Source organism: Channa argus, chromosome 1 (genome assembly GCF_033026475.1).
Source record: "Channa argus isolate prfri chromosome 1, Channa argus male v1.0, whole genome shotgun sequence".
Lineage (NCBI taxonomy): Eukaryota > Metazoa > Chordata > Actinopteri > Anabantiformes > Channidae > Channa > Channa argus.
Window position 1 is genome coordinate 13161841 of NC_090197.1, and position 12788 is coordinate 13174628.

At 38.5% G+C, this 12788-nt stretch overlaps 1 protein-coding gene across 7 annotated transcripts in view; it reads right to left on the minus strand.

The window, feature by feature from the left end:
• akap9 (A kinase (PRKA) anchor protein 9) overlaps nt 1–12788 on the minus strand; it is a 60400-nt gene that overhangs the window by 29778 nt on the left and 17834 nt on the right. For 5 of the 7 annotated variants that reach the window (XM_067499122.1, XM_067499112.1, XM_067499131.1 and 2 more), the window contains 13 exons: nt 11693–11773; nt 10078–10231; nt 9852–9922; nt 9622–9742; nt 9279–9376; nt 8891–8996; nt 8274–8502; nt 6232–6292; nt 4991–5326; nt 4255–4533; nt 2604–2737; nt 2163–2371; nt 43–278 (listed from right to left, as the gene is read on the minus strand). In XM_067499122.1, the coding sequence (XP_067355223.1) occupies nt 43–278; nt 2163–2371; nt 2604–2737; nt 4255–4533; nt 4991–5326; nt 6232–6292; nt 8274–8502; nt 8891–8996; nt 9279–9376; nt 9622–9742; nt 9852–9922; nt 10078–10231; nt 11693–11773 (2115 nt within the window). Of the gene's footprint in view, nt 1–42; nt 279–2162; nt 2372–2603; nt 2738–4254; nt 4534–4990; nt 5327–6231; nt 6293–8273; nt 8503–8890; nt 8997–9278; nt 9377–9621; nt 9743–9851; nt 9923–10077; nt 10232–11686; nt 11774–12788 lie in introns of all 7 variants that reach the window. The other 2 variants (XM_067499096.1, XM_067499087.1) reach the window with 2 other exon arrangements.

Here is a 12788-nt window from a genome sequence, read left to right on the forward strand (position 1 = left end):
AGAGGACAATGGTATTTTCATCTCCAGCAACAATGTTTTTACCTGGTTGGTGGTGTTGGTAATGGTCATCAACATCTTCTCAAGAGCAGTCTGGAGTCGACTGCTGATGCCCATCAGATACTCCTCATTCTCTAGTTGTGTCACCGCTCCCAGCAGCAGACTATCCATCATCTGCTGGGATACCTCCTGCCCCTCATCGGCCTCTGTCTGCACGGACCACACACTCACATCATCCGCACTGGTCTCACTGCACAGGTAGCTTTCTGTGGCGTGACCTGCTGTAAGCAGAAGAACAGAGAGCAGAGATAGATCATACTCATATCAGATGTTAACAGTATTTTCCAGCAGATATTTAGAGACTAACAGGTTTGTGTGCTGACTTAGGCGCAGGAGCGGTTGTCCACCAATCCACCAGCTGCTGAACCCCAACTTAGTTGCTCCCGGTGAGCCTTGGCATAGCAGCTCCCCCATCAGTGTGTAAGTGTGAGTGCGATTGTGAGTACTATTACAATACAACCTACACAAATATATGTACATTTTGCTTGCTGCTATGCTTCCAACTACCCGAAGTTTAATTAACTTATCACCTATATCGAAGTAACTTGGTAGAAAGTGTGAAGTGTGAAAAAGGCAACCTTACAAATGCAAGAAACACACACACACACACACACACACACACAAAATCTGTAGTTTACATTAGTGACAAAACAGCACTGAAAAACAACAGCTACGACCAGGGTGTAGACTCACCCTTCGGGTTCTAATGAGTACACTAAGTTCACATGACTGTGCGTTGAAGCTACTTTAAAAGATGTCTTGCACGTTTAGTTAATTGACTTTGTAAGCTCACTTTTGAAGAAGACAGCAGGTGGCAAGAGTGGTAAAAAGTTTCACTATGTTACAAACATTTTCATTTTGGAACATTGTAGACATGAAGACATACTTAGACAAAGAGGTGGGTCTTTTAAATCATAGAGGCAGTTTAAGTTACTAACCTAACAACATGACTACCAAGTGTAATTACATTTTTGATTATTACATAGTAGAGTTCTTTTTAAAAGATTTTAAAGGACTTCAATATTTGCGCTTTAACATTGTTTGAAATTTACCAACATACAGTAAAAGCAAATGTTTGGTTACAGAGCTGTGACTGCTGTATAAATAGTGTGCCATGCAGGCACACTATTTCATAAACACCAATTTGCGTGCAAGCATTGGATAATGGGGACCAATGATAAGTCCCCCCAACAACTCCTGATATTGCAATTACAACAAAAAATTGAAACATTTCCCAGGTAATTTTGTGTATCCTTGCAATTGTAAATGTCATAAAAAGATATGCAATTTGTGCCAAAATTGTTTTAGATAAGCTGTCTCAAAATCTGGCATTTTAGGCCACAACAACTACGAAAAGGTCAGCGTAATCCTAGAGGGACTGAACGGCCACGCCGACTTTTAGGAAAACAAATAAATGCAAGCTTAGTTACTGTAAATAGTTAGGTACAGTATGTATTTGTCCCACATGTTGACTGGCTCTCAACTATACATGGTAACATAGGACTATGTTGTATCTACCTTCCATAGACTCATTATATTCACTTACTGTATAGTGACACTGTCCTGGCTTTTATTTGCATATGGAAAGTTCTAATTATGTGTGAGACAACTGTGCATATATTATCTGATTTTGTAACACTCAACAAAGAACTCCAGGTTTAAAAAATAATCTAATTAAAAATAAAAATAATAGCATTACTTTACGCAGTCATGGTGTAACCATGTTCCGCTGCACTAATCGGCCTTTAACGATCAACGTTAACAGCAGCACGTGATCTTAGTCTGCTGCTTACAAAACTCTGGGTGTGATACAGTATAAACACTGTAGTATTGCGTTATTATTTAATATCAATTCTAATTCTGAGTTTAACACTAATTTATTATTATTTTCAGTTTTGAGATCTCTTCTCAGTTTTTTATTTTCTAGTGTTTGTATTTTTTGATAAAGAAAACAAACTGCAGAACAAACTAAACCTACAGCTAACTCCCTCCACTGAGATGCTTTAACTGAGGTTTTTCAGCTAACAGGAGAACTCTTCAACATGTTGATCAAACATGAAGCCTAACATTCTTTCAAACTTTTACTCAGCCCTAATGTTACTTGCCTGCAGTATAAGGTCTGGCAGCCTGTGTGCTAACTTTGTGCTCAGCTCTCTGCGTGGTAGAGTGTGGCGGTGCCGCCTGCTGCCTTTCACACGAAGCATCATTCAGACTTTGCATGTGGAGGCCCATAGTTTCCTCTGCTGCTGCTGTTGTCTTCAAAACATCAACCAGCACCTGACTAAGCTTCTTGTTGGCCTGACGCAGCAGGTTTCTGAAATTAAGAGTACATTAACAACACATTTGTTGCTTTTTGACAGACCACATACAAATCATTTAGCCTACAGTATTCAAATGGAAGTCAATGTTATTTTTTTTCTCAGTTATGTGAACAAATTATCACAAAGGAACAACTCAATACATTTCTTAGTAGGTTAAGCATTTTTAGTGGGCACACGGTTGATATGATTATTAGGGAACAGTCTGAATACAATTTTTCTTACTACCTTTCAGTATTTGTATCGCACTCCCCATCATCCTGCAATGACAATTTGCATCCACCCTCCAGCTTCAGTCCTGGCCTGTCTGGATCTTCCTTATCCTCAATTTCTTCTTGACTGTCTTCTCTTGTCTTTAAGGCCTGAACGGGCAGGAGAGAGAGTACAGACAGCAGTCCCGTCATTGCAAAGTTGCTGTTGGATAAACAGGCTTCTGAAAACTCTCAACTGCAGTGGACAGTGTGGCTGTTTGTGCATTAGTAAAAGTGAATTCAAATAAGGCAGCACAAGTCACAGAGACACTGCTCTTTACAATCATAGAGACACACACAGGCACAGAGACGCAGTTTTAACTCCCTTGGAGCCAAGAAAAACACTACTATCTTTGTGCTGCTATGGCAACAGGTGCACCTGCGGCACAGAGCCTGGCAGAGGCAATAACTCCACCTCCTGGTCAAAAAGCAGAAATGCAAAGCATAACCTGTAAGTTTACTCACAGATACTACTGTGCATACGCAGGCAGAAGGTTAGTCAAACAGCAAATAATTTAATCACATAATTGCTTCTTTTAGACATGAAAAAAGGTCACATTTTTATGTCAACCCTGATTTATGTCTAGTGTGATTGTTTAAAGACTGTTTGGTTGATTCAAAGTGCCTTAAAGAAGAAAAATAAACAAATTCTACATATTAAACTAAACATGAATTCTGCATAAAACCACATCCAAGGCCAGCATGGTGGCAGAGGGGTTAGTGCTACTGCCTCACAGGTAAAGGGCACTGGATCACAACTCAGCCAGTTTTATGTATGAGTTTTCTCTGTGTACACGTTTTTTTCCTATAGTCCAAAGCATGCACGTTAACTGGTGACACAAAATTCCATTTCTGACTGGTTGTCTATTGGTGTCAGTTTTATATTGGATGTACACTACAGTTTGCCATTTAGACAGCTGGGATCCCCTCCTGTGAACCCTTCAATTCAGACAATGGATGGACAACTGCATCCAAACACACAGAACAATCACATAAAGGATAAAATTCAATTATCAATTGATATATCTCTTTAAATATGAGGAAAACTTTTAAAAACTTGAAAGTTGTGGGTAAACATAAATTCTTCCTGTACCGAGACAAAGCATTTTTTTTAGTGATTTTGGTTACTGTTGCATAAAATGTTAAAATAATAATTTTAATCCATATTACATTTATTTATTATTTGCATTAAAGTTTAAAGTTTAAATATTATATGCCGTTTTTTATTTATGTTACGTGTGTTATTTTATTTTTCAGATTGTGTTAAAAAAAAAATAATACATTCACCATCGTAGTACCCGTGTGTATTTTGTAAATGTGAAAGGTTCAGGTATTTCAAAATTACAATTACTTTTTGGCTTTAGGAATAATAAAAACAAATTAATAAAATAAATATTATAATAATAAACATCTTACTCTTCCCAAAACACATGTTGCTTCAGCGTAGTTGCAGCCTGCTAATCAATGATATAGTGCTTCCACTGAATCAATTCAACAACTGCATTGCGGACATTGTGACACAGCATTAATAATCTCTCTTAGAGGAAATTAATAAAATTTGTGGAGTTTGTTCATAGTGGAGAGTAAATCAACACATAATGTGTCACAACTCCGTTAATCACACCAACCTGCTTAGATGCGGTTTCGATTTTCTGCAGCTCCTCATTTAATTTTCGGATCTCAGCGTTCCTCTCCTCCAGCTCTCTTTCCAATCTCTCCCTCTCCACCTCCACCAGCCAGGCAGCCGTGGTGTCAGAAGCTCTGGGAGTCTGTTCTTTGTTCTGCCTCTCCTCTACCTCCTCTTCCTCCGACTGGGTCTGCATGGAGGTGTTTGTCTGGGAGGCAATCTTGTTGATTCGAGCCAGCTCACTCTGCTGGGCAAACTCCACGGACATCTGAACTATGGCCTGAGAGAAAATATGAATCCAACGATATTTTTTAGACTCTCTTTTCGATGTGGGACATAACAGAGGTTTAAGAGTGCTGGTGCAATAGCTAATAATGCATGCACATGTGTCTCCTTTCAGGTTTGTACAAATTTGTAAAAAGTCTTGAAAAGACCAAATAAAATAGAAAATTGACTTTCCAAGCGCCCAGAGGACAGTGTACAACACAAAGCATCTCAGTTCACACCACACAAGACTAAAAAAACCCTGCAAATATATATAATTGAGAAGCTTGAAAGAGCACCTTTTGGCCAGTTTTGGTTAATTAAGTGATTACAATCATAAACTGGTCATTGATTTGTTTTATTTATATCTTTTTATATTGCTAAAAAAAATACTATTGTCTACTATAGACAGTTTATTGATGCTGGCTTCACTTAAGATATCTATGAAAAACACTGAATAAATGACCACCTACCTTGGCAACTTCCTCCTCCACTCTCTCCAAATGTTGTTTCTCTTCCACAGTGACCTGACTGGCTGCCCCAAGACTTTCAATGGAGCCGTCAGCATTGCTGATACTGTTAGATTCCTGCGCTCCCTTTCCTCCCTCTTCCCAAAACTCCTCTCTTTTCCTCTCCTGCTCCCTTTCTTCCCTCAGACTCCTCAGCTCGTTGGTGTGCTGTTTTTTGAGAGCAGCTACTTCTTGGGCATATTTGTCATACAGCGCTTTCTTCAGTGTCTGCAGCTGTGCTGACCTGGCAGGCCAATGCGATTCTGGTCCTTCCTCGGACAATTTCCCCTCACTGGGTTCCTGTGAAAAGTGGACAGTGCAGAAAAAAGTACAAGTTACAAAATGAAAATTGAAGTACCAGAAAACAGTAGCTGTAGTGAACTAAATAAGGCAGACAAATTACATGAAGTTATGGATAGTAAACGTTTCTTGAGACTGTCCCTGAAATAAACAGGTTCTCTTTACTGTAACTGACCCTGACCTACCTTTTGACCAATGATAAATACAATGTTTTGTTCTCTCCACTCCCCAGGAATGAAAGTGTTGCATTGCATTAAAACCTTTATTTTCACCCCGTTACACTACCCCCCTTTCTTCTTTTCCGCCCCAATACAATACAATAAAACCCTGTCTTCTGATGAATCTTTGTCTTGTTTCACAGCCATTCAACTTCTTCTTTACCACTCACCCAGAGCTCAACATTTTCCAGTCAAACATGTGTCTTAAAGCATTTCATATCTCAGTTTCTCTGTTTCTCACTCCTCCTGCACTTCTGTGCTACCTTTCAGTATCCAGCAAGAGCATCAAAACATGTGTTGTGGCAGTTTTGTGGGAGTGAGAATAAAAAAAACTAGGAAAGGATGGAAGTTTGAATGACAAGAGTGAGAGGCAGCAAAAATTTGATTGCAGTTCATTCACGCAAGACAGAATCTGCCATTCATGCAGCCAACTACACTAGAGTATGTGTGTTTGATTTTGCCTTACATAAAGTACAACCCATTAAATTACTGGATATAGTTCCACTCATGCTGGTGGTTGTGGAGCAAAGCTGGAGGATTTAGGGCATGTTTTAGCCTTAAGGGTGCCTCGTCCAATCCAACATCACTGTCACAGCATATTACTGCATGTACACATTTAAACCCACTGTAAGATGTGATGCATGTGACATGGGAGGTTTAAATGAGGGCAAAATATAGCAGGCAAACCTTTAAATCTCCACTGTGCTCCTCTGTCCTCTCGGAGCTGGACTCTAAAACACTGGATTGGCTGGAAGACAAAACACAATGTAAAAATACGTTGTCCTACAAACTCAAATAAGTCTAAAGGTTTTATACACTTTTTAGCTAGACATGCAATATTAGTATTTTACTGCCAAATCAAAGATCAATAGCTTTCGGCTTGTCCCTTCAGGGGTTACCACGTTGATTTGGCATAAGTTTTTACACCGTATGGCCTTGCTGCCGCAACCCTTCCATTTTTATCTGGGCTCGGGACCGGCACCAAGGTGGCCACACCTGGTGGGAAAGGATTCGAATCTTTTTCATGCCAACCCATTGCTGTACCACTTATCCACCCGGCCCCCCTGAGTATTTCATCGCCAAGTATGAATGTAAATTATTGAATAGGATGATTACATTGTGTTTCTCATGTGAACATTAAATGCACTATGATTTTCATTCTTGAATACCCTGATTATTTTCTTTGTTAATAGATCAATGAGTAATATAAAAAATGTCAACTGGCAGAAAATGTTTTTTTAAAACATATAATTATTTCCTTAAATTCAAGATGGCCATCACTGCAATACCCAAAAAAAGGTTCTTACAGTTTGGAAATTTGATACCTGGCACCACTGCATACATTATTTATTATTTATTTATTATACTGTGTATAACTGAATGATACTGTATGCATTTATTGAGCCTGATGGCTTAGTGGTAGAGCTTTGGGTTGGGATGGAGAAGGCAGCGGGTAAAATCCCACTCCATCAGGTTTGGCCCCAGCCAGCCCGGCGGGTTGCGGCAGGAAGGGCAACCGACGTAAAAACACAAGCCAAATCAGCGTGCGGAACATGTTCCGCTGACAAGCCAAAAGCAGTTGACTACAGTATCTGGAAATATAATACAGTAGGTGACTGTGTATCACTTTTTGTATGTCTGACAATCTCAATCTTAAACACACAAAAGGAAATGCAGAGGGTTAATTAACCCAGTCTATAATCTCAATCATAGACAGCATAATCTCGATTATATTTGCAAAATTTAACAGTGAGCAGCAGCAGCATCTCAGTTTTCATGGTAATCATGGGTGTCAGCTTCTCCTCATCTGTGACATAAAGCTCAGGCATAATAATTTGTTGTTTGGAACAACGTTACTGCTGCCATTCTTGTTGAAGTAGTCAATGTGTTGAGAAGACAGAAAAAACTGAAAAAACCCAACAGATTTTGTATCCCGGTTTGCGATTCAAAAAACAAAAAGAACGCAAAATATTTGATTTGAATATTCTATTCAAATCAAATTTTTCTTATTGCTGATGTACTGACAGTAGCTTCACCGGATTTGCTTTTTGCAATTGCTTTGCCCTTTGCTGTACTGTGGTCCATGAAGACATTTCTTGACCCTTTATGAATGTCATGTATAGGAAATCACTGTACACTTCATTCTGAAAAGGTATTACATGTGTAAAGACAGTGTGTCAAAGATAAATGGTTTTCCACAATGATTATTCAGCACAGTGTGAAACTGCCATGAACACACATTAAATACCTTTGCCATTATATGATTTATGAACCTGAAGATCATCAAATGGGTAAGTTCAATTACACATGCTGAGCACTTGAAGTCACTGACTCACATGTGTCGTCTTTTCTAGCCATCACATCAGTGCTTTAATGATAATTTCTCTTACAATGCCATCTGGATAGAAGTCTTATAGCTTAGTGGGCTAACAAACAGTAAAAATACTGTAACTCTCCAAACAACCTACTGAATACTTAATTAGTTTAGTTTCGTAATCAAAGACTTTCTGCGTGCTACACATGATGTGCAGACTCGCATCTATTTTGAGATACTTGCAGTAGGCCATGTAGTTCTATCAGCTCAGACTCAAACATGCACTGCCTCAATCAATCAAACGAGAAGAAATTAACGTGAGCTCATCGAATTTAAACTCTAAATGGAAGAGATTCCTCATCATCTCTGTGAGTTTACTATACAAATGCATGTGTTGAGTGGTGAGTGTCATCACCTGTAGAGGGTCTGAGGGGCTGTGACCTCCTGCAGTCGCTGCTGCAGCATAAAGAGCTCTGTGGCGTATCGCTCCTCGGCCTCTGTGGCCTGCTGCTGGTAGTGAGCTCTCAGGTGCTCCACCTCTTGTCTGTGACTCTCCTCCAGCAGGAGCTGCTTCTCCTGAGCCTCAAAATTCAGCCTCTCTAACTCCTTGGTGGGAGACAATGCAGCAGCCCGCTCCGTAGGATCTAACCAAACAGATGTGAAATGTTGCTCAACTGGATATCTTTTAACATTATAATCAGCAAGATTAAACCTGAAACTTTGATGGGAAAAACAGTTACTTTAATGGCACACAACAGTAGCAGACACTGGTTAATGCAAGAGAAGGAAAATTAACAGGTACATTTACAGTACTGTTTATAAGTAAAGTGGCTGCACAAAACCTACTGCTCTGAATGAAACATTAAACTCTTAACTGTTCTCTTGGTTCATAAATTATGAAGGGATAGTATCTGAAAACCAAGTTATAATTCCATTTCTCTGCGTCTGAAAAACAGTACCCAATATAAAAATAACATTTCCGAAGTGATTTGGCATCACTGTCCATAAAAACTGTTTAAACTCCCGACTTACCTTTACTTTCAGAGTGGCTTAAATTCGCAACCTGCACACGCAGGTCAGAGAGCTCCTTTTCACTGCTGCTCTTCAGTTCTTCATATGCCATTTGTAACTTCACCATCTAGGGGACCAAGGGGGTTTAGTGTCTTTCTGCTGTACCCTCTCTTGTCCTCAGTGTGTCCCAACTTCATATTACATACCAACTGAATCTACTCTATGTATAGATGTGTATGCAAACAGTACGTACAGCGTACATTATATTGTAATTGTCTTAGCATTTGGTTTTATTAAAATATAAACCACATGCTTTGTCATTTTATGCTGTACCAACAAGTAACTCTAGATTATAACATGTAATATTTAACTGGGACACGGCCTCTGTCTACAAATGTTAAGTTATTACCTCCTTTCCATCAGCTCTCAGCAGATGCTGAAGTTGTGAAAGTTGATAAAATTCCTGCTCAATTTTCTCCTTCACTTGCTGAAGATCTCTGTACAGCGCTGCAATAAGAGAAAAAGATATGTTTTTATTTGATTAGATTAAATTTTAATTACTCAGATTTGAGGGCTTTTAATTGGTTTTATTACACATATATATGTAGCTGCATTTTAAATACTAATTGAGTTGTTATGCAGATATGGAATGTAATTTAAATACTCAGTTACAGTGAGTCATTAAGTAGGAACACGTTTCATTATTTGTAATACTTATTATATACTAGATTTTAATAATTTCAAAAGTGTACCTCTTGCCTCCAGTATAACAGAAGTGGATTCACTAGTTTCTGGTCGTTCCACTGAAGGGTGTGGCAGGTCCTCTGCATCAATACTCTCCAAAAACCCTTCACCAAAGATCTTTCGGAAAGACTGAAAACAGAATAGACAGCAACAAGGTTGCATTTCATGATAATGTGGCAAAGCATATTATTAAAATGTATTTAGAAAACGTCCACAACAAATTGTCCTCAATAATTACCAGAATGGTCTCACTGCATTCCTCTGACACAGCTTGTAACATGTCTTGGTATTTGAAGATTTTGGGCTCATCTGTGAAAACCAGAAAAAGCAGAAAATTACACATAATAATTTCCCAGACAAACATACAACTAACTACAGAAAGTGTAATACCAATGATATATCAGCCAATAAAATCCTGTTCATCAATCACTCAATCTCAATCTCACACACACACATCTGCTCACCCTCATCACCGTGAATTTTCGATTTCCGATTTTTCATTTTCAACTCCAGAGTGTGTGTACGGGCATCTGCCTCCTCCTGCAGCAGCTCTAGTTGAGCGGCATGGATCTGAGATAGGCTGACACGTTGGGCCTCCATTTGTAGCCTGCACTCTGCCTGTAAGATGTCATATTATGTGAATTATATTTAAAAAATTGACAGGGAAACATGACTTTCCTTAAGAAAACAGTACAACACTGAATGAAACCGAAAGAAAAGTAAAAGCTGTTTGTAACGGACGAGTTAAAATATTAGATATATTACGTTAATTGATCATGAACTAAATTATGCAGCATGTTGTGTCTATTTGATAATCAGAGAAGCTAAATTATTAAACATAATTACACACATCCTATTACGACAACAGAGCAGTGGCGCAAAGCGTCAGTGTTCAGGACGAAAAGCCTGCCATTACCACTTCTGTAGCAGAGAACAAAAGCCTCACGGTGAGGCCTCTTCCTCAAAGTATGCATTATGCATAAGCACACATTCATTAGGGTTACACAATTATGGGAGTGAGGTTCTGTTCAATTTGACGTCATCAAGGTGCACTTTACATTTTAATTAAGCTGTAAAACCCTTAGTTATGGTACAACCTCACCATTTGCACTACATCTGTCAGTGTAGTGTCAAGTCCTTTCAATGCTGTAACCACTCAGATTGCTAATTAAAACATGGTCACTGACTAACAAATAGATAGCACCTGTTCTATGATGTCCCACTGGTACCCACATTAAAAACAAACTATTTGCTTCCTGTTTAACTCCTGTATACAAGATAACTAAGTAACAAAATGCCTAGTATAAATGCTTTTACTTGAAAATGTATTCTATATTTGTTGGGCCTCAGACAAGGACCCCTCTTATAACCAGAGTTATTTTTAAGTGGCAAATAAATTAAGAGAATTTACGAGAATTTTGGCAGGCTACTTTGCCAGAGGGAAAAAGCGGTTGTGTTTGACTACTGAAATACAATAATCTGAATGGATTTGGAGATTAAATAAAACATTGAAATGAAATTAAACATGTTAAGAAAACAAACTGAATGCATGTTGTCCTTGTAGATTTACTGAGATGTTTCAGAGGTTCAGATTTTATTTTTTATTTTGGTACCGCAGCTACTACATTTACATAGTCACAGCAACGGCTGCTTTATGACCCTGTCAATTGCTTTGCTTTACAAAGATGCTAAAACTCTTTCATACCATCTTTAGTTTTTCTTTAGCAGGTAGATTTCTGACTGCTTTACTTTAACAGCAGTTAAGGTCTAAGTTTTACTCTTGAGCCGCATTTAACTATCTGAACTATCAGCCTTATATGACTATTTCGAGGTAATGATGATGGAGATTATTATATCTTGTGTACATACTCTTTGACATATGACAGTTTAACAGATGTTTTGTCTTTTAGTGAGAGTTAAGTGAATAAGATTTTAGGGTAACAATACAAAAATGTTTCAGGTGCATTTCAGGTGTCCAAAAATGTCTTTATTGACCTTTTCACCACACTATGTGATGTATCAAAGCATCTCCTGAAACCGAAAAGCAAAGGGCAGGATGTGAGCTTAAGTGACATTTACATGGTCAGTAGTCTCTCCTCCTTCCTCTGCTCCCTGATCCACAACAGGCTCCATGTGGCTGCCCGTCCCATATCTCGTCACCTAAATTAACAAGCAGAAAAAACAAATACTATGCTGTCTCAAATATTTCTCCGGTACAAAAAGTGATCAAAATACACTGATGGAAAAAAAAAAACACAAGATGCATCACTAAAGTTCACCTCCTGAGAGGGATCAGAGAGCAACTCTATATCAAATACATAACTTTATAAATATTATGAATTACAATTTACAATAAAAGAAACATGCCTATTTTACCTATTTTCAATTGTGTTTTGCCCATAAAGAATTACTCGATCGTAACGCTTTTATGCTCATGAAGGAGCTTTGCAAGAAACCAGTCATCGTGTGTGTTTTGTCACGGATGGATTTCAGCTTGTCTTAACTGTATAAATGTTTAGGGATGTAGATAGAAATAAACAATTCATAGATGCATCAAAACAAATTTTTAAAACTTAAAAAAAAAACAACAACAACAAAAAAAAAACACCTTATTTTACGTGTCTTAAGTATAGTACATTGACAGCTAGAGTCTGTACCATGTGTAGTAACCCAACCCAGGAGGTGCAAAAAACAACATGAAGCACAGACGTGAAATGGTAGACAGACAAATCTTTTGCCCGGTGTAATTGAGACTCTGGCACAGAGACAGAAGTGACTGGGTTAAAATGGCTTCTCACCTTAAACCCTTTACTCCCTGCAGCATGGAGAAAAACTAGAATGTACACATTTCTACACATTGGCAACGATTAAAAGCTATCAGACAACTGTGCACGATTGTTTTTCTTTTTAGACCCTTTCAGAACGAACATTACGTTCAGTCTGAGGATGAGCAGCACAAATGAAAGCAGTTTCTAAATACTGCATTGTGCCCCTTCAAAAGTAGAAATGAGCAGAATATCAATGGAGTCCTGACAGTTTGCTGTTCTGTACATGCTGTACAGTAAGTGTGCCTTCTCTCTTTTATGAAACACAAGATTAGAAGCATATGGCTCTTCAAACTACACAGCCTGACTGTACTGCTTAGTGCTACCTTTGAGAGCAAGCCTGCAGACAC